The following is a 27,544-nucleotide window of genomic DNA, read 5'->3' as shown; positions in this document are numbered from 1 at the left end:
TCACCTCACACAGCTGTGCCCCATACCCGACACCTCACACAGCTGTGAACCATACCCGTCACCTCACACAGCTCTGCATCATATCCGTCACCTCACACACAGCTGTGCCCCATACTCGTCACCTCACACAGCTGTGCCCCGTCCCCGTCACCTCACACAGCTGTGTCCCAGACCCGTCACCTCACACAGCTGTGCCCCGTCCCCGTCACCTCACACAGCTGTGCCCCGTCCCCTCACACAGCTGTGCCCCGTCCCCTCACACAGCTGTGCCCCGTACCCGTCACCTCACACAGCGGTGCCCCGTACCCGTCACCTCACACAGCGGTGCCCCGTACCCGTCACCTCACACAGCGGTGCCCCGTACCCGTCACCTCACACAGCGGTGCCCCGTACCCGTCACCTCACACAGCTGTGCCCCGTACCCGTCACCTCACACAGCTGTGCCCCGTACCCGTCACCTCACACAGCTCTGCATCATACCCGTCACCTCACACACAGCTGTATCCCATACCAGTCACCTCACACAGCTGTGCCCCGTACCCGTCACCTCACACAGCTGTGCCCCAGACCCGTCACCTCACACAGCTGTGCCCCAGACCCGTCACCTCACACAGCTGTGCCCCAGACCCGTCACCTCACACAGCTGTGCCCCAGACCCGTCACCTCACACAGCTGTGCCCCAGACCCGTCACCTCACACAGCTGTGCCCCAGACCCGTCACCTCACACAGCTGTGCCCCAGACCCGTCACCTCACACAGCTGTGCCCCAGACCCGTCACCTCACACAGCTGTGCCCCAGACCCGTCACCTCACACAGCTGTGCCCCAGACCCGTCACCTCACACAGCTGTGCCCCAGACCCGTCACCTCACACAGCTGTGCCCCAGACCCGTCACCTCACACAGCTGTGCCCCAGACCCGTCACCTCACACAGCTGTGCCCCAGACCAGTCACCTCACACAGCTGTGCCCCAGACCCGTCACTTCACACAGCTGTGCCCCAGACCCGTCACCTCACACAGCTGTGCCCCAGACCCGTCACCTCACACAGCTGTGCCCCAGACCCGTCACCTCACACAGCTGTGCCCCAGACCCGTCACCTCACACAGCTGTGCCCCAGACCCGTCACCTCACACAGCTGTGCCCCGTACCCGTCACCTCACACAGCTGTGCCCCGTACCCGTCACCTCACACAGCTGTGACCCGTACCCGTCACCTCACACAGCTGTACCCCATACCTTTCACCTCACACAGCTGTGCCCCATACCCATCACCTCACACAGCTGTCTCCCATACCAGTCACCTCACACAGCTATCCCCCATACCTGTCACCTCACACAGCTGTGCCCCATACCCATTACCTCACACAGCTGTGCCCCGTACCTTTCACCTTACACAGCTGTGCCCCATACCTTTCACCTCACACAGCTGTCCCTCATGACCGTCACCTCACAGAGCTGTGCCCCATACCAGTCACCTCACACAGCTGTGAACCGTACCAGTCACCTCACACAGCTCTGCATCATATCCGTCACCTCACACACAGCTGTGCCCCGTACCTGCCACCTCACAGAGCTGTGCCCCATACCAGTCACCTCACACAGCGGTGCCCCATACCCGTCACCTCACAAAGCGGTGCCCCATACCCGTCACCTCACACAGCTGTGCCCCGTACCCGTCACCTCACACAGCTGTGCCCCGTACCCGTCACCTCACACAGCGGTGCCCCGTACCCGTCACCTCACACAGCGGTGCCTCATGACCGTCACCTCACAGAGCTGTGCCCCGTACCAGTCACCTCACACAGCTGTGAATCGTACCAGTCACCTCACACACAGCTGTGCCCCGTACCCGCCACCTCACACAGCGGTGCCCCATACCAGTCACCTCACACAGCGGTGCCCCATACCCGTCACCTCACACAGCGGTGCCCCATACCCGTCACCTCACACAGCGGTGCCAGACCCGTCACCTCACACAGCTGTGCCCCAGACCCGTCACCTCACACAGCTGTGCCCCGTACCCGTCACCTCACACAGCTCTGCATCATACCCGTCACCTCACACACAGCTGTATCCCATACCAGTCACCTCACACAGCTGTGCCCCGTACCCGTCACCTCACACAGCTGTGCCCCAGACCCGTCACCTCACACAGCTGTGCCCCAGACCCGTCACCTCACACAGCTGTGCCCCAGACCCGTCACCTCACACAGCTGTGCCCCAGACCCGTCACCTCACACAGCTGTGCCCCAGACCCGTCACCTCACACAGCTGTGCCCCAGACCCGTCACCTCACACAGCTGTGCCCCAGACCCGTCACCTCACACAGCTGTGCCCCAGACCCGTCACCTCACACAGCTGTGCCCCAGACCCGTCACCTCACACAGCTGTGCCCCAGACCCGTCACCTCACACAGCTGTGCCCCAGACCCGTCACCTCACACAGCTGTGCCCCAGACCCGTCACCTCACACAGCTGTGCCCCAGACCCGTCACCTCACACAGCTGTGCCCCAGACCCGTCACCTCACACAGCTGTGCCCCAGACCCGTCACCTCACACAGCTGTGCCCCAGACCCGTCACCTCACACAGCTGTGCCCCAGACCCGTCACCTCACACAGCTGTGCCCCAGACCCGTCACCTCACACAGCTGTGCCCCAGACCCGTCACCTCACACAGCTGTGCCCCAGACCCGTCACCTCACACAGCTGTGCCCCGTACCCGTCACCTCACACAGCTGTGCCCCGTACCCGTCACCTCACACAGCTGTGCCCCGTACCCGTCACCTCACACAGCTGTACCCCATACCTTTCACCTCACACAGCTGTGCCCCATACCCATCACCTCACACAGCTGTCTCCCATACCAGTCACCTCACACAGCTATCCCCCATACCTGTCACCTCACACAGCTGTGCCCCATACCCATTACCTCACACAGCTGTGCCCCGTACCTTTCACCTTACACAGCTGTGCCCCATACCTTTCACCTCACACAGCTGTCCCTCATGACCGTCACCTCACAGAGCTGTGCCCCATACCAGTCACCTCACACAGCTGTGAACCGTACCAGTCACCTCACACAGCTCTGCATCATATCCGTCACCTCACACACAGCTGTGCCCCGTACCTGCCACCTCACAGAGCTGTGCCCCATACCCGTCACCTCACACAGCGGTGCCCCATACCCGTCACCTCACAAAGCGGTGCCCCATACCCGTCACCTCACACAGCTGTGCCCCGTACCCGTCACCTCACACAGCTGTGCCCCGTACCCGTCACCTCACACAGCGGTGCCCCGTACCCGTCACCTCACACAGCGGTGCCCCGTACCCGTCACCTCACACAGCGGTGCCTCATGACCGTCACCTCACAGAGCTGTGCCCCGTACCAGTCACCTCACACAGCTGTGAATCGTACCAGTCACCTCACACACAGCTGTGCCCCGTACCCGCCACCTCACACAGCGGTGCCCCATACCCGTCACCTCACACAGCGGTGCCCCATACCCGTCACCTCACACAGCGGTGCCCCATACCCGTCACCTCACACAGCGGTGCCCCATACCCGTCACCTCACACAGCGGTGCCCCGTACCCGTCACCTCACACAGCTGTCCCTCATGACCGTCACCTCACAGAGCTGTGCCCCATACCAGTCACCTCACACAGCTGTGAATCGTACCCGTCACCTCACACAGCGGTGCCCCGTACCCGTCACCTCACACAGCGGTGCCCCGTACCCGTCACCTCACACAGCGGTGCCCCGTACCCGTCACCTCACACAGCTGTCCCTCATGACCGTCACCTCACAGAGCTGTGCCCCATACCAGTCACCTCACACAGCTGTGAATCGTACCAGTCACCTCACACACAGCTGTGCCCCGTACCCGCCACCTCACACAGCGGTGCCCCATACCCGTCACCTCACACAGCGGTGCCCCATACCCGTCACCTCACACAGCGGTGCCCCATACCCGTCACCTCACACAGCGGTGCCCCGTACCCGTCACCTCACACAGCGGTGCCCCGTACCCGTCACCTCACACAGCGGTGCCCCGTACCCGTCACCTCACACAGCGGTGCCCCGCACCCGTCACCTCACACAGCGGTGCCCCGCACCCGTCACCTCACACAGCGGTGCCCCGCACCCGTCACCTCACACAGCGGTGCCCCGTACCCGTCACCTCACACAGCTGTGCCCCGTACCCGTCACCTCACACAGCTCTGCATCATACCCGTCACCTCACACACAGCTGTATCCCATACCAGTCACCTCACACAGCTGTGCCCCGTACCCGTCACCTCACACAGCTGTGCCCCAGACCCGTCACCTCACACAGCTGTGCCCCAGACCCGTCACCTCACACAGCTGTGCCCCAGACCCGTCACCTCACACAGCTGTGCCCCAGACCCGTCACCTCACACAGCTGTGCCCCAGACCCGTCACCTCACACAGCTGTGCACCATATCCGTCACCTCACACAGCTGTGCCCCAGACCCGTCACCTCACACAGCTGTGGCCCAGACCCGTCATCTCACACAGCTGTGCCCCAGACCCGTCACCTCACACAGCTGTGCCCCAGACCCGTCACCTCACACAGCTGTGCCCCGTACCCGTCACCTCACACAGCTGTGCCCCGTACCCGTCACCTCACACAGCTGTGCCCCGTACCCGTCACCTCACACAGCTGTGCCCCGTACCCGTCACCTCACACAGCTGTGCCCCGTACCCGTCACCTCACACAGCTGTGCCCCGTACCCGTCACCTCACACAGCTGTGCCCCGTACCCGTCACCTCACACAGCTGTACCCCATACCTTTCACCTCACACAGCTGTGCCCCGTACCCGTCACCTCACACAGCTGTGCCCCGTACCCGTCACCTCACACAGCTGTGCCCCGTACCCGTCACCTCACACAGCTGTGCCCCGTACCCGTCACCTCACACAGCTGTGCCCCGTACCCGTCACCTCACACAGCTGTGCCCCGTACCCGTCACCTCACACAGCTGTGGCCCAGACCCGTCACCTCACACAGCTGTGGCCCAGACCCGTCACCTCACACAGCTGTGGCCCAGACCCGTCACCTCACACAGCTGTGGCCCAGACCCGTCACCTCACACAGCTGTGGCCCAGACCCGTCACCTCACACAGCTGTGGCCCAGACCCGTCACCTCACACAGCTGTGGCCCAGACCCGTCACCTCACACAGCTGTGGCCCAGACCCGTCACCTCACACAGCTGTGGCCCAGACCCGTCACCTCACACAGCTGTGGCCCAGACCCGTCACCTCACACAGCTGTGGCCCAGACCCGTCACCTCACACAGCTGTGGCCCAGACCCGTCACCTCACACAGCTGTGGCCCAGACCCGTCACCTCACACAGCTGTGGCCCAGACCCGTCACCTCACACAGCTGTGGCCCAGACCCGTCACCTCACACAGCTGTGGCCCAGACCCGTCACCTCACACAGCTGTGGCCCAGACCCGTCACCTCACACAGCTGTGGCCCAGACCCGTCACCTCACACAGCTGTGGCCCAGACCCGTCACCTCACACAGCTGTGGCCCAGACCCGTCACCTCACACAGCTGTGGCCCAGACCCGTCACCTCACACAGCTGTGCCCCGTACCCGTCACCTCACACAGCTGTGCCCCGTACCCGTCACCTCACACAGCTGTGCCCCGTACCCGTCACCTCACACAGCTGTGCCCCGTACCAGTCACCTCACACAGCTGTGCCCCGTACCAGTCACCTCACACAGCTGTGCCCCGTACCAGTCACCTCACACAGCTGTGCCCCATACCCGTCACCTCACACAGCTGTGCCCCATACCCGTCACCTCACACAGCTGTGCCCCGTACCAGTCACCTCACAGCTGTGCCCCGTACCCGTCACCTCACACAGCTGTGCCCCGTACCCGTCACCTCACACAGCTGTACCCCATACCTTTCACTTCACACAGCTGTGCCCCATACCCATCACCTCACACAGCTGTCTCCCATACCAGTCACCTCACACAGCTATCCCCCATACCTGTCACCTCACACAGCTGTGCCCCATACCCATTGCCTCACAGAGCTGTGCCACATACCCATTACCTCACACAGCTGTGCCCTATACTGTCACCTCACACAGCTGTCCCTCATGACCGTCACCTCACAGCTGTGCCCCATACCCGTCACCTCACACAGCTGTGCATCATATCCGTCACCTCACACACAGCTGTGCCCGGTACCCTTCAACTCACAGCTGTGCCCCATACCCGTGACCTCACACAGCTCTGCATCATATCCGTCACCTCACACACAGCTGTGCCCGGTACCCTTCAACTCACACAGCTGTGCCCCATACCCGTCACCTCACACAGCTGTGCCTCACACGCGTCACCTCACACAGCTGTGCCCCATACCCGTGACCTCACACAGCTCTGCATCGTACCCGTCACCTCACACACACAGCTGTGTCCCGTACCCGTCACCTCACACAGCTGTGCCCCGTACCCGTCACCTCACACAGCTGTGCCCCGTACCCGTCACCTCACACAGCTGTGCCCCGTACCCGTCACCTCACACAGCTGTGCCCCGTACCCGTCACCTCACACAGCTGTGCCCCGTACCCGTCACCTCACACAGCTGTGCCCCGTACCCGTCACCTCACACAGCTGTGCCCCGTACCCGTCACCTCACACAGCTGTGCCCCGTACCCGTCACCTCACACAGCTGTGCCCCGTACCCGTCACCTCACACAGCTGTGCCCCGTACCCGTCACCTCACACAGCTGTGCCCCGTACCCGTCACCTCACACAGCTGTGCCCCATACCCGTCACCTCACACAGCTGTGCCCCATACCCGTCACCTCACACAGCTGTGCCCCATACCCGTCACCTCACACAGCTGTGCCCCATACCCGTCACCTCACACAGCTGTGCCCCATACCCGTCACCTCACACAGCTGTGCCCCATACCCGTCAACACACAGCTGTGCCCCATACCCGTCAACACACAGCTGTGCCCCATACCCGTCAACACACAGCTGTGCCCCATACCGTCACCTCAGAGCTGTGCCCCATACCCATCACCTCACACAGCTGTGCCCCATACCGTCACCTCAGAGCTGTGCCCCATACCCATCACCTCACAGAGCTGTGAACCATACCAGTCACCTCACACAGCTCTGCATCATATCCGTCACCTCACACACAGCTGTATCCCATACCCGTCACCTCACACAGCTGTGCCCCGTACCCGTCACCTCACACAGCTGTGCCCCGTACCCGTCACCTCACACAGCGGTGCCCTGTACCTGTCACCTCACACAGCTGTGCCCCATACCCGTCACCTCACACAGTTGTCCCTCATAACCGTCACCCCACAGCTGTACCCGGTACCCTTCACCTCACACAGCTGTGCATCATATCCGTCACCTCACACAGCTGTGCCCCATGCCCGTCACCTCACACAGCTGTGCCCCATACCCGTCACCTAGAACACAGCTGTGCCCCATACCCGTCACCTCGCACACAGCTGTGCCCCATAACAGTCACCTCACAGCTGTGCCCCAGACCCGTCACCTCACACACAGCTGTGCCCCAGACCCGTCACCTCACACACAGCTGTGCCCCAGACCCGTCACCTCACACACAGCTGTGCCCCAGACCCGTCACCTCACACACAGCTGTGCCCCAGACCCGTCACCTCACACACAGCTGTGCCCCAGACCCGTCACCTCACACACAGCTGTGCCCCAGACCCGTCACCTCACACACAGCTGTGCCCCAGACCCGTCACCTCACACAGCTGTGCCCAAGACCCGACACCTCACACAGCTGTGCCCTATACTGTCACCTCACACAGCTGTCCCTCATGACCGTCACCTCACAGCTGTGCCCCATACCCGTCACCTCACACAGCTGTGCCCCATACCCGTCACCTCACACAGCTGTGAACCATACCAGTCACCTCACACAGCTCTGCATCATATCCGTCACCTCACACACAGCTGTGCCCCAGACCCGTCACCTCACACACAGCTGTGCCCCAGACCCGTCACCTCACACACAGCTGTGCCCCAGACCCGTCACCTCACACACAGCTGTGCCCCAGACCTGTCACCTCACACAGCTGTGCCCCAGACCCGTCACCTCACACACAGCTGTGCCCCAGACCCGTCACCTCACACACAGCTGTGCCCCAGACCCGTCACCTCACACACAGCTGTGCCCCAGACCCGTCACCTCACACACAGCTGTGCCCCAGACCCGTCACCTCACACACAGCTGTGCCCCAGACCCGTCACCTCACACACAGCTGTGCCCCAGACCCGTCACCTCACACACAGCTGTGCCCCAGACCCGTCACCTCACACACAGCTGTGCCCCAGACCCGTCACCTCACACACAGCTGTGCCCCAGACCCGTCACCTCACACACAGCTGTGCCCCAGACCCGTCACCTCACACACAGCTGTGCCCCAGACCCGTCACCTCACACACAGCTGTGCCCCAGACCCGTCACCTCACACAGCTGTGCCCCAGACCCGTCACCTCACACAGCTGTGCCCCATACCCGTCACACAGCTGTGCCCCATACCCATCATCTCACACAGCTGTCTCCCATACCAGTCACCTCACACAGCTATCCCCCATACCTGTCACCTCACACAGCTGTGCCCCATACCCATTACCTCACACAGCTGTGCCCTATACTGTCACCTCACACAGCTGTCCCTCATGACCGTCACCTCACAGCTGTGCCCCATACCCGTCACCTCACAGAGCTGTGCCCCATACCCGACACCTCACACAGCTGTGAACCATACCAGTCACCTCACACAGCTCTGCATCATATCCGTCACCTCACACACAGCTGTGCCCCGTACCCGCCACCTCACAGAGCTGTTCCTTATACCCGTCACCTCACAGAGCGGTGCCCCATACAGCTGTCCCTCATGACCGTCACCTCACAGCTGTGCCCCATACCCGTCACCTCACACAGCTGTGCCCCATACCCGTCACCTCACACAGCTGTGCACCATACCCGTCACCTCACACAGCTGTGCCCCGTTCCCGTCACCTCACAGCTGTGCCCCGTCCCCTCACACAGCTGTGCCCCGTCCCCTCACACAGCTGTGCCCCGTCCCCGTCACCTAACACAGTTGTGCCCCGTACCCGTCACCTCACACAGCTCTGCATCATACCCGTCACCTCACACAGCTGTGCCCCGTCCCCGTCATCTCACACAGCTGTGCCCCGTCCCCGTCTCCTCACACAGCTGTGCCCCGTCCCCGTCACCTCACACAGCTGTGCCCCGTCCCCGTCACCTCACACAGCTGTGCCCCGTCCCCGTCACCTCACACAGCTGTGCCCCGTCCCCGTCACCTCACACAGCTGTGCCCCGTCCCCGTCACCTCACACAGCTGTGCCCCGTCCCCGTCACCTCACACAGCTGTGCCCCGTCCCCGTCACCTCACACAGCTGTGCCCCGTCCCCGTCACCTCACACAGCTGTGCCCCGTCCCCGTCACCTCACACAGCTGTGCCCCGTCCCCGTCACCTCACACAGCTGTGCCCCGTCCCCGTCACCTCACACAGCTGTGCCCCGTCCCCGTCACCTCACACAGCTGTGCCCCGTCCCCGTCACCTCACACAGCTGTGCCCCGTCCCCGTCACCTCACACAGCTGTGCCCCGTCCCCGTCACCTCACACAGCTGTGCCCCGTCCCCGTCACCTCACACAGCTGTGCCCCGTCCCCGTCACCTCACACAGCTGTGCCCCGTCCCCGTCACCTCACACAGCTGTGCCCCGTCGCCGTCACCTCACACAGCTGTGCCCCGTCGCCGTCACCTCACACAGCTGTGCCCCGTCGCCGTCACCTCACACAGCTGTGCCCCGTCGCCGTCACCTCACACAGCTGTGCCCCGTCGCCGTCACCTCACACAGCTGTGCCCCGTCGCCGTCACCTCACACAGCTGTGCCCCGTCGCCGTCACCTCACACAGCTGTGCCCCGTCGCCGTCACCTCACACAGCTGTGCCCCGTCGCCGTCACCTCACACAGCTGTGCCCCGTCGCCGTCACCTCACACAGCTGTGCCCCGTCGCCGTCACCTCACACAGCTGTGCCCCGTCGCCGTCACCTCACACAGCTGTGCCCCGTCGCCGTCACCTCACACAGCTCTGTATCGTACCCGTCACCTCACACAGCTGTGCCCCAGACCCGTCACCTCACACACAGCTGTGCCCCAGACCCGTCACCTCACACACAGCTGTGCCCCAGACCCGTCACCTCACACACAGCTGTGCCCCAGACCCGTCACCTCACACACAGCTGTGCCCCAGACCCGTCACCTCACACACAGCTGTGCCCCAGACCCGTCACCTCACACACAGCTGTGCCCCAGACCCGTCACCTCACACACAGCTGTGCCCCAGACCCGTCACCTCACACAGCTGTGCCCCAGACCCGTCACCTCACACAGCTGTGCCCAAGACCCGACACCTCACACAGCTGTGCCCTATACTGTCACCTCACACAGCTGTCCCTCATGACCGTCACCTCACAGCTGTGCCCCATACCCGTCACCTCACAGAGCTGTGCCCCATACCCGACACCTCACACAGCTGTGAACCATACCAGTCACCTCACACAGCTCTGCATCATATCAGTCACCTCACACACAGCTGTGTCCCGTACCCGCCACCTCACAGAGCTGTTCCCCATACCCGTCACCTCACACAGCGTTGCCCCACACAGCAGTGCCCCATACCCGTCACCTCACACAGCTCTGCATCATACCCGTCACCTCACACACAGCTGTACCCCATACCCGTCACCTCACAGTTGTGCCCCGTACCAGTCACCTCACACAGCTGTGCCCCGTACCAGTCACCTCACTCAGCTGTGCCCCGTACCAGTCACCTCACACAGCTGTGCCCCATACCAGTCAACTCACAAAGCTGTGCCCCATACCCGTCACCTCACACAGTTGTCCCTCATAACCGTCACCTCACACAGCTGTGCATCATATCCGTTACCTCACACACAGCTGTGCCCGGTACCCTTCACCTCACACAGCTGTGCCCCATACCCGTCACCTCACACAGCTGTGCATCATATCCGTCACCTCACACACAGCTGTGCCCGGTACCCTTCACCTCACACAGCTGTGCCCCATACCCGTCACCTCACACAGCTCTGCATCATATCCGACACCTCACACACAGTTGTGCCCCGTACCCGCCACCTCACAGAGCTGTGCCCCATACCCGCCGCCACACAAGGCTGTGCCCCATACCCATCACCTCACACAGCTGTGAACCATACCCGTCACCTCACACAGCTCTGCATCATATCAGTCACCTCACACACAGCTGTGCCCGGTACCCGTCACCTCACACAGCTGTGCCCCATACCCGTCACCTCACACAGCTGTCCTTCATGACCGTCACCTCACAGCTGTGCCCCATACCCGTCACCTCACACAGCTGTGCCCCATACCCGACACCTCACACAGCTGTGAACCATACCCGTCACCTCACACAGCTCTGCATCATATCCGTCACCTCACACACAGCTGTGCCCCATACTCGTCACCTCACACAGCTGTGCCCCAGACCCGTCACCTCACACAGCTGTGCCCCGTCCCCGTCACCTCACACAGCTGTGCCCCGTCCCCTCACACAGCTGTGCCCCGTACCCGTCCCCTCACACAGCTGTGCCCCGTACCCGTCCCCTCACACAGCTGTGCCCCGTACCCGTCCCCTCACACAGCTGTGCCCCGTACCCGTCACCTCACACAGCTGTGCCCCGTACCCGTCACCTCACACAGTTGTCCCTCATAACCGTCACCTCACACAGCTGTGCATCCTATCCGTCACCTCACACACAGCTGTGCCCGGTACCCTTCACCTCACACAGCTGTGCCCCATACCCGTCACCTAACACAGCTGTGCATCATATCAGTCACCTAACACACAGCTGTGCCCGGTACCCTTCACCTCACACAGCTGTGCCCCAGACCCGTCACCTCACACAGCTGTGCCCCATACCCGTCACACAGCTGTGCCCCATACCCATCATCTCACACAGCTGTCTCCCATACCAGTCACCTCACACAGCTATCCCCCATACCTGTCACCTCACACAGCTGTGCCCCATACCCATTACCTCACACAGCTGTGCCCTATACTGTCACCTCACACAGCTGTCCCTCATGACCGTCACCTCACAGCTGTGCCCCATACCCGTCACCTCACAGAGCTGTGCCCCATACCCGACACCTCACACAGCTGTGAACCATACCAGTCACCTCACACAGCTCTGCATCATATCCGTCACCTCACACACAGCTGTGCCCCGTACCCGCCACCTCACAGAGCTGTTCCTTATACCCGTCACCTCACAGAGCGGTGCCCCATACAGCTGTCCCTCATGACCGTCACCTCACAGCTGTGCCCCATACCCGTCACCTCACACAGCTGTGCCCCATACCCGTCACCTCACACAGCTGTGCACCATACCCGTCACCTCACACAGCTGTGCCCCGTTCCCGTCACCTCACAGCTGTGCCCCGTCCCCTCACACAGCTGTGCCCCGTCCCCTCACACAGCTGTGCCCCGTCCCCGTCACCTAACACAGTTGTGCCCCGTACCCGTCACCTCACACAGCTGTGCCCCATACCAGTCACCTCACACAGCTGTGCCCCGTACCCGTCACCTCACACAGCTGTGCCCCGTACCCGCCACCTCACAGAGCTGTGCCCCATACCCGTCGCCACACAAGGCTGTGCCCCATACCCATCACCTCACACAGCTGTGAACCATACCCTTCACCTCACACAGCTCTGCATCATATCAGTCAACTCACACACAGCTGTGCCCGGTACCGGTCACCTCACACAGCTGTGCCCCATACCAGTCACCTCATACAGCTCTGCATCGTACCAGTCACCTCACAAACAGCTGTGCCCCGTACCCGTCACCTCACACAGCTGTGTCCCATACCCGTCACCTCACACAGCTGTCCCTAATGACCGTCACCTCAAAGCTGTGCCCCATACCCGACACCTCACACAGCTGTGAACCATACCCGTCACCTCACACAGCTGTGCCCCGTCCCCGTCACCTCACACAGCTGTGCCCCGTCCCCGTCATCTCACACAGCTGTGCCCCGTCCCCGTCATCTCACACAGCTGTGCCCCGTCCCCGTCACCTCACACAGCTGTGCCCCGTCCCCGTCACCTCACACAGCTGTGCCCCGTCCCCGTCACCTCACACAGCTGTGCCCCGTCGCCGTCACCTCACACAGCTGTGCCCCGTCGCCGTCACCTCACACAGCTGTGCCCCGTCCCCTCACACAGCTGTGCCCCGTCCCCTCACACAGCTGTGCCCCGTCCCCTCACACAGCTGTGCCCCGTCCCCTCACACAGCTGTGCCCCGTCCCCTCACACAGCTGTGCCCCGTCCCCTCACACAGCTGTGCCCCGTCCCCTCACACAGCTGTGCCCCGTCCCCTCACACAGCTGTGCCCCGTCCCCTCACACAGCTGTGCCCCGTCCCCTCACACAGCTGTGCCCCGTCCCCTCACACAGCTGTGCCCCGTCCCCTCACACAGCTGTGCCCCGTCGCCGTCACCTCACACAGCTGTGCCCCGTCGCCGTCACCTCACACAGCTGTGCCCCGTCGCCGTCACCTCACACAGCTGTGCCCCGTCGCCGTCACCTCACACAGCTGTGCCCCGTCGCCGTCACCTCACACAGCTGTGCCCCGTCGCCGTCACCTCACACAGCTGTGCCCCGTCGCCGTCACCTCACACAGCTGTGCCCCGTCGCCGTCACCTCACACAGCTGTGCCCCGTCGCCGTCACCTCACACAGCTGTGCCCCGTCGCCGTCACCTCACACAGCTGTGCCCCGTACCCGTCACCTCACACAGCTCTGTATCGTACCCGTCACCTCACACAGCTGTGCCCCGTACCCGTCACCTCACACACAGCTGTGCCCCAGACCCGTCACCTCACACACAGCTGTGCCCCAGACCCGTCACCTCACACACAGCTGTGCCCCAGACCCGTCACCTCACACACAGCTGTGCCCCAGACCCGTCACCTCACACACAGCTGTGCCCCAGACCCGTCACCTCACACAGCTGTGCCCCAGACCCGTCACCTCACACAGCTGTGCCCAAGACCCGACACCTCACACAGCTGTGCCCTATACTGTCACCTCACACAGCTGTCCCTCATGACCGTCACCTCACAGCTGTGCCCCATACCCGTCACCTCACAGAGCTGTGCCCCATACCCGACACCTCACACAGCTGTGAACCATACCAGTCACCTCACACAGCTCTGCATCATATCAGTCACCTCACACACAGCTGTGTCCCGTACCCGCCACCTCACAGAGCTGTTCCCCATACCCGTCACCTCACACAGCGTTGCCCCACACAGCAGTGCCCCATACCCGTCACCTCACACAGCTCTGCATCATACCCGTCACCTCACACACAGCTGTACCCCATACCCGTCACCTCACTCAGTTGTGCCCCGTACCAGTCACCTCACACAGCTGTGCCCCGTACCAGTCACCTCACTCAGCTGTGCCCCGTACCAGTCACCTCACACAGCTGTGCCCCATACCAGTCAACTCACACAGCTGTGCCCCATACCCGTCACCTCACACAGTTGTCCCTCATAACCGTCACCTCACACAGCTGTGCATCATATCCGTTACCTCACACACAGCTGTGCCCGGTACCCTTCACCTCACACAGCTGTGCCCCATACCCGTCACCTCACACAGCTGTGCATCATATCCGTCACCTCACACACAGCTGTGCCCGGTACCCTTCACCTCACACAGCTGTGCCCCATACCCGTCACCTCACACAGCTCTGCATCATATCCGACACCTCACACACAGTTGTGCCCCGTACCCGCCACCTCACAGAGCTGTGCCCCATACCCGCCGCCACACAAGGCTGTGCCCCATACCCATCACCTCACACAGCTGTGAACCATACCCGTCACCTCACACAGCTCTGCATCATATCAGTCACCTCACACACAGCTGTGCCCGGTACCCGTCACCTCACACAGCTGTGCCCCATACCCGTCACCTCACACAGCTGTCCTTCATGACCGTCACCTCACAGCTGTGCCCCATACCCGTCACCTCACACAGCTGTGCCCCATACCCGACACCTCACACAGCTGTGAACCATACCCGTCACCTCATACAGCTCTGCATCATATCCGTCACCTCACACACAGCTGTGCCCCATACTCGTCACCTCACACAGCTGTGCCCCGTCCCCGTCACCTCACACAGCTGTGCCCCAGACCCGTCACCTCACACAGCTGTGCCCCGTCCCCGTCACCTCACACAGCTGTGCCCCGGCCCCTCACACAGCTGTGCCCCGTACCCGTCCCCTCACACAGCTGTGCCCCATACCCGTCCCCTCACACAGCTGTGCCCCGTACCCGTCACCTCACACAGCTGTGCCCCGTACCCGTCACCTCACACAGCTGTGCCCCGTACACGTCACCTCACACAGTTGTCCCTCATAACCGTCACCTCACACAGCTGTGCATCCTATCCGTCACCTCACACACAGCTGTGCCCGGTACCCTTCACCTCACACAGCTGTGCCCCATACCCGTCACCTAACACAGCTGTGCATCATATCAGTCACCTAACACACAGCTGTGCCCGGTACCCTTCACCTCACACAGCTGTGCCCCATACCCGTCACCTCACACAGCTCTGCATCATATCCGACACCTCACACACAGTTGTGCCCCGTACCCGCCACCTCACAGAGCTGTGCCCCATACCCGTCGCCACACAAGGCTGTGCCCCATACCCATCACCTCACACAGCTGTGAACCATACCCGTCACCTCACACAGCTCTGCATCATACCAGTCACCTCACACACAGCTGTGCCCGGTACCCGTCACCTCACACAGCTGTGCCCCATACCAGTCACCTCACACAGCTCTGCATCGTACCAGTCACCTCACACACAGCTGTGCCCCGTACCCGTCACCTCACACAGCTGTGCCCCATACCCGTCACCTCACACAGCTGTCCTTCATGACCGTCACCTCACAGCTGTGCCCCATACCCGTCACCTCACACAGCTGTGCCCCATACCCGACACCTCACAAAGCTGTGAACCATACCCGTCATCTCACACAGCTCTGCATCATATCCGTCACCTCACACACAGCTGTGCCCCATACTCGTCACCTCACACAGCTGTGTCCCGTCCCCGTCACCTCACACAGCTGTGCCCCGTACCCGTCACCTCATACAGCTGTGCCCCGTACCCGTCACCTCACAGCTGTGCCCCGTACCCGTCACCTCACACAGCTGTGCCCCATACCCGTCACCTCACACAGCTGTCCCTCATGACCGTCACCTCACAGCTGTGAACCATACCCGTCACCTCACACAGCTCTGCATCATATCCGTCACCTCACACACAGCTGTGCCCCATACTCATGACCTCACACAGCTGTGCCCCGTCCCCGTCACCTCACACAGCTGTGCACCGTCCCCGTCACCTCACACAGCTGTCCCTCATGACCGTCCCCTCACACAGCTGTGCACCATACCCGTCACCTCACACAGCTGTGCCCCGTCCCCGCCACCTCACACAGCTGTGCCCCGTCCCCGCCACCTCACACAGCTGTGCCCCGTCCCCGCCACCTCACACAGCTGTGCCCCGTCCCCGCCACCTCACACAGCTGTGCCCCGTCCCCGCCACCTCACACAGCTGTGCCCCGTCCCCGCCACCTCACACAGCTGTGTCCCGTACCCGTCACCTCACACAGCTGTGTCCCGTACCCGTCACCTCACACAGCTGTGCCCCATACCCGTAACCACACACAGCTGTGCCCCATACCTGTAACCACACACAGCTGTGCCCCATACCTGTAACCACACACACAGCTCTGCATCATACCCTTCACCTCACACCTGTCACACACAGCGGTGCAGCATACCTTTTACCTCACACAGCAGTGCCCCATACCTGTCACCTCACACAGCAGTGCCCCATACCTGTCACCTCACACAGCAGTGCCCCATACCTGTCACCTCACACAGCAGTGCCCCATACCTGTCACCTCACACAGCAGTGCCCCATACCTGTCACCTCACACAGCTGTGCCCCATACCCGTCACCTCACACAGCTGTGCCCCGTACCCGTCACCTCACACAGCTGTGCCCCGTACCCGTCACCTCACACAGCTGTGCCCCATACCAGTCACCTCACACAGCTGTGCCCCATACCAGTCACCTCACACAGCTGTGCCCCATACCAGTCACCTCACACAGCTGTGCCCCATACCCGTCACCTCACACAGTTGTCCCTCATAACCGTCACCTCACACAGCTGTGCATCCTATCCGTCACCTCACACACAGCTGTGCCCGGTACCCTTCACCTCACACAGCTGTGCCCCATACCCGTCGCCACACAAGGCTGTGCCCCATACCCATCACCTCACACAGCTGTGAACCATACCCGTCACCTCACACAGCTCTGCATCATATCAGTCACCTCACACAGCTGTGCCCCGTCCCCGCCACCTCACACAGCTGTGCCCCGTCCCCGCCACCTCACACAGCTGTGCCCCGTCCCCGTCACCTCACACAGCTGTGCCCCGTCCCCGTCACCTCACACAACAGTGCCCCATACCTGTCACCTCACACAACAGTGCCCCATACCTGTCACCACACACAGCTGTGCCCCATACCTGTCACCACACACAGCTGTGCCCCATACCTGTCACCACACACAGCTGTGCCCCATACCTGTCACCACACACAGCTGTGCCCCATACCCGTCACCACACACAGCTGTGCCCCATACCCGTCACCACACACAGCTGTGTCCCGTACCCGTCACCTCACACAGCTGTGCCCCATACCCGTCACCACACACAGCTGTGCCCCATACCTGTCACCACACACAGCTGTGCCCCATACCCGTCACCACACACAGCTGTGCCCCATACCTGTCACCACACACAGCTGTGTCCCGTACCCGTTACCTCACACAGCTGTGCCCCGTACCCGTCACCTCACACAGCTGTGCCCCATACCTGTCACCACACACAGCTGTGCCCCGTACCCGTTACCTCACACAACAGTGCCCCATACCTGTCACCTCACATAGCTGTGCACTGCCCCTCACACATGTAGATTTGTTGCAGAAGTCAAAGCTGACCAAAAGCGCACGGATCTCCTCAGGTAATTAGGAGCTACAGCAGTCGGCCCGATGTGCAGCCTGTACATTGCAGTGTACGGCTCGGTACAGAGCCCGTCACACAGCCCTGCAGCATACATTGGTTATGTACAGGGTCCGTGCACCTGGTGGAGCTCTGTGTGGGACAGGCGTACACTAGTGAGGTGTTTTCCTATGCTCCATAGTCCACGAGGCTCTGTGACCTGCTCATAGGGCACTTCCCACACTAACAAGAAACTACGTGAAACTTCCCCAGCAGCGCAGCCTGCAGCCGGACTCCGCCCACACAGGTTACTGATCACATGGCGATGATGTCACCAAAGGTCCTTTAGTTACCAGCATCCTGCCCCTGAGTCCACTGAGGCGGCAGTGAGTGTGAGCGGACGGAGAGGAGAGCAGGAGCGCAGGATGGAGCTGGAGAACAAAGTGAAGAAGGTGAGAGCGTCCGGCTGTGTGTGACACCTGTGTATTATATCACCCTCCCCCACACCTACCTCTGTGTATTATATCAGCCCCACCCACCTACCTCTGTGTATTATATTATCAGCCCCACCCACCTACCTCTGTGTATTATATCACCCTCCCCCACACCTACCTCTGTGTATTATATCATCCTCCCCCACCCATCTACCTCTGTGTATTATATCAGCCCCCACCCATCTACCTCTGTGTATTATATCAGCCCCCACCCATCTACCTCTGTGTATTATATCAGCCCCACCCACCTACCTCTGTGTATTATATTATCAGCCCCCCACCTACCTCTGTGTATTATATTACCCTCCCCCACACCTACCTCTGTGTATTATATCAGCCCCCACCCATCCACCTCTGTGTATTATATCAGCCCCCCACCTACCTCTGTGTATTATATTATCAGCCCCCCCACCTACCTCTGTGTATTATATCACCCTCCCCCACACCTACCTGTGTATTATATCAGCCCCCACCCATCTACCTCTGTGTATTATATCACCCTCCCCCACCCATCTACCTCTGTGTATTATATCAGCCCCCACCCATCTACCTCTGTGTATTATATCAGCCCCCACCCATCTACCTCTGTGTATTATATCAGCCCCCACCCACCTACCTCTGTGTATTATATCACCCTCCCCCACCCATCTACCTCTGTGTATTATATCACCCTCCCCCACCCATCTACCTCTGTGTATTATATCAGCCCCCACCCATCTACCTCTGTGTATTATATCAGCCCCCATCCCCTGCATTGTGCACTGTAGGGTGTGGCTGCTGCTGAGCAGAGGACAAGTGGGTGCTTGTGTGGTAAGGTAAGTGCTGTACACATGGCACCTTGTATAAAGTATATGTCACACATGGCATGATGCTGCCCCTGTAAATCTGTCTCATCCACGTGACTCGTGCAGCGTGTACATGGATTCACAGATGTGCTGGCTGTGTCCTTACCTTGGGGGCTTAGGACCATGGGCTGGGTGGGTGTAAGAGGCAGTTTGGTACAAGCTCTGCACCACCAATCACCTTTGCTTTATTGGATCCTTAGTGGAAACTTCTTGGTAGATGTTTTTGCAGCAAGGTCTGTGAGTAAGAATGACAGTATTGACCCAGGGATGGTAACGCCCCTGTCATTGTGTTAGGCTGATCAGCTAACATGGACATTTTTAACTGTTTTGCTGCCACAAGTTTACATTTTCCACATGTGCAGAACGCACGTCTAGATGAATCAGAGCTATATGGGCAAGTTTCAACTTTTGCGATTTATTGAAGTCACGTGGTTCATGAATTTGAAGCAAAATCAAAAATGCTTGCTTTTTTTTTTTTTTTTTTTTTTTTTGCACCAAAATTTGCAAGTTTTTTAAAAAGTCTCAACAATACACAAATTGAAAACTCCTCCAGAAACCTTACTCAAGTGGGGCAGTGGAGTAAGATGAGTCAGAAAATGCAAGATTTGGTTAAAGTCGCATTTCATGAATCTGGCTCAAGCATCAGGATAAGCAAAATTGTCCTGGAAAAAAAATAAAAAAAGACTTAAAAAGGAAACACAACTTTTATAAAGTGGAGAAAAAGGCACAAATTATAATGCCACTAAAAAAGAGCAAATTTCTCCAGAAAACTGTATAAATGGCAATGATGATTCAGGGAGCCAACTGTTTGGCATGCAGCTGTTTGTTTTGGGAACTTTTACATCAGGGGAACACCACCAGGCACAGACCGATGAGCATATAGTTAGCAAATTGGATTTTTCATAGTAGTTCCATATCCCGTATCGTTTCATATTTATTATGCTTTGCTTATATAGCGCTATCATATACATCAGTGATTTACATACATTATTGGCACTGTCCCCATTGGGGCTCACAATCTATATTCCCTATCAGTATGTCTTTGGAGTGGGGAATGAAACCGGAGAACTCTGGAGAAACCCACGCAAACACAGGGAGAACATACAAACTCCTTCCAGATGTTGTGTTTGGTGGGATTTGAACCCAGGACCCCAGCACTGCAAGGCTGTAGTGCTAACCACTGAGTCACCGTGCCGCCCAATGAAATGTAAAGATTTTAAAAGGAATTTATAAGTGGTAATTTATATTTTTTCCTGTACACATGCCATATTGGCCACTTTTTGTTGCCACTCACATTGGACAGAGCTAACCGGATGAGCATTACTCCTGCAGACTGACAGATTTTCTATATTGTGTGCCAGAAATAGTTATAAATGACAGTGCGAATAATATTTTAACACCGTGAAATTAGACAGAAATGTATTGAGCAGTGTTCTGGGCTCCACACCCATGACACATGCAAACAGGAAGTGACTAACGGCTGCAGATCTCTGGCTGATAACGGAGAAGGAATGCAAGTCTCAGGCCTTCTGCTGGGCAGCACTAGTAATGTAGCGGGCAGGTATAACCTGGTGAGTCTAGTGGCTGAACGTGTCTGAGACTCATCCTGACTATTCCTCTGTTCACTATATGTAGTCTCATGTTGGGTGCAATTAAAACAATCTAGATTTTCTAGCTAAGTTAACAATTACATGGAATAGTTATGTTAGCATCCTATGATCTGATGTATTGCACACAGCTACATGAACATAATGGGTTTATTTCTGGTTAGTGCAGGATTTCTTGTGTTTTTTTTTTATTTTTTATTTTAAATTTGGAAGACGTAAATCAATTTAAGTGCAGCTCTTGAATGAAGACTATAAAAAAGCTAAGTGTCTCTGGATATAGTTGTAGTAAGTTGAAGTACCCTGAATCCCAGGACTCTTGACCAGTGCTAATTTTATACTGCCATAGTTGTTTTTTTCAAGGCCAGTAGTTAAAATACTGTTTGGGCTCATTTACATGTCAGTTTTCCTCGTATGAGTGCTATCTGTGCTGTTCAGTTATAGCACTTGTACGTTTGATAGTCTATGGGATAGTTCATCTATTTGATATTTATTTATTTTTTATATACGGTAATTTTTCCTCAGACAAACTGGTCTGCACAAAATTGTGGAGACGTGTCTGATATTGATACAACTGTCGGATGAAATTCTCCAATGCAATTGAAAAAAATGACAGCACACAGATGCCATTCGTGTGCTGTCTGTTTTTGATGGACTGTTTGATAGATAGATGAAGGTGGAGAAACCTTCATCAGGTATTTTTTTCCCCATCTTCATCCAAGAATAGCTGATGAAACACTGTCCAAATTCTGATAAGGACTGACACACTGATAAAACTCTGATGAAACTGAGACCATTTTTTCTTTGCATACGAGAAAAATCACTGATGTATGAACAAGCCCTTATCAGGGCTGTGGAGTCTGTAAGCCAAACCTCCGACTTCTCAATTTCCATGATTCCAACTCCGACTCCCTCACACATGGCTCATGTTTAAGTGATAAATTTACTGTAGCTCAGATTCATCTCAGCTAAAAGTCTAGACCCTTAGATCAGGAATAGGACAGACATTTATAGGACATTTCATAACTTTCCCAAATTCTTATGAAAAAATATTCCCCACAAACTGCATTGAACTACTGTAACCAATTTATTATATATTTTAGGAGTCGGTCCATTTTATACAGACTCCGACTCCACCAAAATGGGCTCTGACTCCACAGCCGGAGGCCGCTTATGGTTCACCTATTTTATAGGATTTGTAATATCGTGTCTATGTAGGACCATTGGCAACCATTGCAGCACTTTCTTGATTTTTTTTTTTTTTCTTTTTTTTCCCCCTCCTACCTGAAAATGTGATCACAAACTATTGAAACCTGGGTATGAGCGAGTGTTCACATAACTGTTCCTTAGATAAAGGGTATTACAATCTGAAACACTTATCTCCATCCATCAATAGATGATAAATGTTTGATCGGTGGGGTCTGTTCATTAGGAATTCCACTATTTGGCAGGGACTTTCAACCACTGTGGTAATACTGAGGAGCAATCCCGCATGCAGCCTGCTACTCCAAGCAAAGTCTATGGCACTAAGGACATCAGTCAAGCATGTTGCTTAACTGCTTTTGTCCGAAGTTTTAGTAAGGAACCCACAGAAAGCTAAAGGACTTTATGGCTGACTTTTATGGAATTAGTCAGAACAGTTGTGCCAGTTTTCCATTGGATGATAGAAGAATAACTCTAATAGGGTGACATATTGAGGATTTATGTGGCAGCTCAAATTGCACCTATGCCTCAAAAGTTGAGACTTATTTGTCAGAACCTAATTAACTACTTTCCCTGCCAGCATTATGATGAATATAAATAATAATGTTTGCAGATATAATACATGCCACTATAGTGGGAGATGTGCTCTGGCTTCCAAATATAGAAATATCCATGTGGTCTTGACTACAAAATATTTTCTGTTACCGTCTTGTCTAACTACTTGCTATGTCTGTGGTTGTTTTGGGTTGTGCATATTGTTTATAGACAGCCGGCCTAATTGATGACCTTACAAGTACAAATCATTACATGTCAGTCCCAAATCTGCTACAAGTCAAACCAAAAAGCGAAAACACGTAGACATCAGCTTGCATAAATGAAAAAGTCTGCTATTACACCTAATCAAGCAAGTATAATGAATATGAAATGCATCACGAGTATGATACTACCCTTTACAGCAAAGGTCTCCCAACACCAACAAATACCACATTAAAGGGAACCTATCATCTGTTTTCATGCTGCACAAACTGTGAACAGCATGAATCCGTGCCTGGCTGTATGATTGCAGCTAAGGCCATGGCCTTATTCTCAGTATTCGGTTAGTATTTTTTCTCAGGAGTGGGAGCCAAAACCAGGGGAGGAACAGAGAAAGGTATAATAGAAACAAGTCACCAATTCTGCATTTATCACCCCCTCCTAGTTTTGGCTCCCACTCCTGAGAAAAAATACTGACCGAATACTGATAGTGGGGCTGTGGTCTAAGTATAAGATTCTCCAGTGTTTCAAAGAATATATAAGAACTTCCCAGCACTGCAAGAGGTGATTGACTGGTCTCTCCCTCCGGTTTACATAGGGTGTGCTTTGGATAAAAAATAAATCTAGCTGTTATCAAGCAGCCAGGCTCTGATTCATGCTGCTCTCAGATGATTGATTCCCTTTTAAGGTTTTTTTTCCTGCTTGAAATAAGTTTCAGTAGTCAACTCTATTTGACTGTAGATGGGGGAATCCTGATAGTGTGCAACTGTCAAGAGTCCCCTCAATTGCTCGATCAAGTGGGAAGTTACGTGCCTACTAGACTCTCATCTACTACTCTCAGCCTTGAGAGAAACGGATGAGCGGCTTGTCCGTATTCAATGTTGAAAGAAGCTTGTGACCATCGCTGTTATGCAGGTCACATGATGGCCCACTTGATTGGGCAATTGAGGGGGATCAACTGTGCTTAATGCACAGTGTCAGAATTCATCAAATTGCAGCTGCAGAGTGACTGCAGAAACATACTACTTTAGGGTATGTGCATGCGGTGTCTTTTAGATGCTGGCTTACCCGCTAAGTTTTTCCAGCAAAAGATGCTTCAGGGCCTTTTCTAAATGAAGAACACTGCTAGTCATTGAAGTTTAGAGTAATGAACGCATAACAGAGAATAAGTTTAAAAGTAACCTGTCTCCTTAAAAATTCTATACAATATGTGGGCAGATAGTCACTGATTGCAACTGCCCACTGGGCTTATGAGCCCAGGATTTAATAAATTACTAGTTGACCATTCAAAGGCCATGTTCTCCTTTTAGGTTGTGTGCATTTTCCCACGCGTAAATGGGCCAAAAAACGCTAGGTAATCCATATGCTGACTAATGCATTGACAATCCTGAAGTGCTGTTCACATGATCAGGAATTTTCCTGTCAGGATTGTCATTGCGTTAAAATCTGCACCATGTCAATTCTTTTTGTGTTTTTCACCCATTGACTTCAATTGAGTCAGTCAAATCTGCAGCAAAAACGCAGGTATAAAAATATTTGCGGATAGTGGCTTGGCTGGGCATGTGAGCGGTCGCAGGACAGATCAGCTCGGGGAGCAATAGCCTGTAAAAGTCTCCACTGGGCCCTAAATAGTATTAAAACCAAAGATAACATCTCCCTCTGAGCTCCTGTAACCATCAGTGCACAACAGAGGAGTTTTTTATGGCTGGGAAAGCAGGCTGAAGGAGGTGACTGCAGGAGCAGACAGACGATCTCAAGATGGCGCCGAGAGGCCGAAGCTTTCCACATCCCTAGATGCACCAGGCAAGTCTACTTCCATGAACGCTGCAGTTAAACTAGCTAGTTATGCTAGGACAAACAGAGCAGCCCCCTTGAGTAATACAGTGCAGACACAGATGAGGGAGATGGCTAATCGCTTCTCTACTCTTTCAGGAGAATGTGACAATGCTGATAATACTGTCACCTCAGATAGCAGCCTGCAGCTTCCGCCAGAGGTTAACCCCTTCAGCACTCTCTCAACCCAGCAGACAGAAGACCCTACAATTAAGAATGTTTTCATGGTTGTTACACAGTATGGATCTGTCCTGTCTTCACTTAGTAATCAAATGGGTGAGATTAAGGAAGAACTTTCCTATATGAGACAGGGGCTGCAGAAAGTGACAGATCACACCACAGCAGCTGAAGGGAGAATTAGTGATTTGGAGGATAAACAGCCCCAAATTATCAGTGACTATCGCAGACATGACCAACAGATCCTGGCATTGCTAGCTAAAACTGACGATCTGGAGAACAGACTCAGGCAGAATAATATAAGGGTAATTGGCATCCCTGAAAAAAACTAGAGCAATAACCCTACTGAGTATTTTGAGAAATGGCTGCTCTCCCTGTTTGGGGCAGAACACCTGACTCCTCTATTTTATGTGGAAAGGGTGCACAGAGTTCCTACTCGGCTGTTAACTGGAGCCCCGCCGCAGCCAGTCCTAATGAAGCTGCTCCACTATAAGGACCGTGACAACATCCTTAAGGCAGCTCGTGATAAAGGGGACATCTCTGTCAATGGCCAAAAGGTGTCCTTTTTCCCTGACTACTCCATTGAAGTGTCAAAACGCAGGGCACAATTTGTGGATGTGAAACGCCGGCTACGCCAGCTACAAATACCATATTCCATGCTTTACCCGGCGAAACTCAGAGTGGCCGCCCTGGGAGCGACCTTTTTTTTGAAAATTCCAAGGAAGCACTCCGCTGGCTTGATCTAAATGAACAGCAACTTCGCCAGAACCCACAACGCTGAATAAAGACGTATAACTTAAGTCATGTGCCATCAGAAGATATCTGATTGACTGTTGGAGTCATAATTCTTACCAAGTAACCCACGGCCCAGTGGAAAATGGATATTCTGTCTATTATCCTAAAATGGCAGGCTCCCAAGAAACGTTTATTTTTCTCTTTTTGTAGGTTGCTCGCTTGCTTCATGTGCGGATGCGAGTTGGACTGGTATCCCCATCCATCTGTTTTTCTGGATGGATCGGTATTTTTCTGTTTGTATGTTTTTGTAAGTTGTATGTTTATAGATTGTGCTGAGCAGTTCTGCCACCTGTATGGATTACAGTGATCTTGTATTGAAAAGGGGGTATTATCATAGCCTTGTATTTGAGAACCGGAGTTATGTTAACGCTTGTCATACGTATCCTGTCCATCCCCTATGCGTTATATCCTAATGGCTAACTAAGTAAAATTCCTTTCTTGGAACATGAGAGGGTTGAGAGACCCCTTAAAGAGGACGGCTGTCATGGAATATATACGGGGAAATTCACCAGCATTGGTATGTCTGCAGGAAACGCATCTAGGAAAAAGTAATATAGCGGCCCTGAAGCGTTCATGGATCAGCCATAGTTTTTATTCTACCTTTTCAAGTTACTCGAGGGGCGTCAGTATTTTAGTACATAGATCTATCCCTTTTGAATTGATATCCGCTAAGGTGGATGAGGAGGGCAGATTCATTGGGATTCATTGTAGAATATTCACCAAAGAATTATTACTAGTGTCAGTCTACACTCCCCCTCCCTATAATTATTATTATTTATTATTATAGCGCCATTTATTCCATGGCGCTTTACATGTGAAAAAGGGGTATAATACAAGAACAATTACAATAATCTTGAACACAATGTGACAGCGACTGGTACAGAAGGAGCGAGGACCCTGCCCGCGAGGGCTCACAATCTACGAGGGATGGGTGAGGATACAGTAGGTGAGGGTAGAGCTGGTCGTGCAGCGGTATGGTGGAGCGGTGGTTACTGCAGGTTGTAGGCTTGTCGGAAGAGGTGGGTCTTCAGGTTCCTTTTGAAGGTTTCCACGGTAGGCGAGAGTCTGATACGTTGGGGTAGAGAGTTCCAGAGTAGGGCGGAAGCACGGAAGAAATCTTGTATACGGTTGTGGGAGGGGGAGTAGAGCAGGAGATCTTGTGAGGATCGGAGGTTGCGTGCAGGTATGTAACGGGAGACTAGGTCGGAGATATATGGAGGAGACAGGTTGTGAATGGCTTTGTATATCATGGTTAGGGTTTTGAACTGGAGTCTCTGAGCAATGGGGAGCCAGTGAAGAGATTGACAGAGAGGAGAGGCCGGGGAATAGCGGGGGGACAGGTTGATTAGTCGAGCAGCAGAGTTTAGGATAGATTGGAGGGGTGCGAGAGTGTTAGAGGGGAGGCCACAGAGCAGGAGGTTGCAGTAGTCGAGGCGGGAGATGATGAGGGCATGCACTAGTGTTTTTGCAGATTCATGGTTTAGGAATGTGCGGATCCGGGAGATATTTTTGAGTTGGAGTCGGCAGGCAGTGGAAAGGGCTTGGATATGTGGTTTGAAGGAGAGTTCAGAGTCCAGGGTTACCCCAAGGCAGCGAGCTTGAGGGACTGGG

At 55.9% G+C, this 27,544-nt stretch overlaps 1 protein-coding gene across 1 annotated transcript in view; it reads left to right on the top strand.

The window, feature by feature from the left end:
• The first annotated feature begins 18,523 nt into the window (after positions 1-18,523).
• TES (testin LIM domain protein) overlaps positions 18,524-27,544 on the top strand; it is a 59,588-nt gene continuing 50,567 nt past the window's right edge. The window contains exon 1 of the mRNA XM_073651917.1: positions 18,524-18,681. Coding sequence (XP_073508018.1) covers positions 18,655-18,681 — 27 coding nt within the window. The 5' untranslated portion in view covers positions 18,524-18,654. The remainder of the gene's footprint in view (positions 18,682-27,544) is intronic.

The sequence above is a fragment of the Phyllobates terribilis genome, unplaced genomic scaffold (assembly GCF_046119375.1).
Source record: "Phyllobates terribilis strain yellow unplaced genomic scaffold, ASM4611937v1 Scaffold_11__3_contigs__length_659146591, whole genome shotgun sequence".
Classification (NCBI taxonomy): Eukaryota; Metazoa; Chordata; class Amphibia; order Anura; family Dendrobatidae; genus Phyllobates; species Phyllobates terribilis.
The sequence above is the reverse complement of the archived record's forward strand: the minus strand, read 5'-3'. Positions and strand labels throughout refer to the sequence as shown.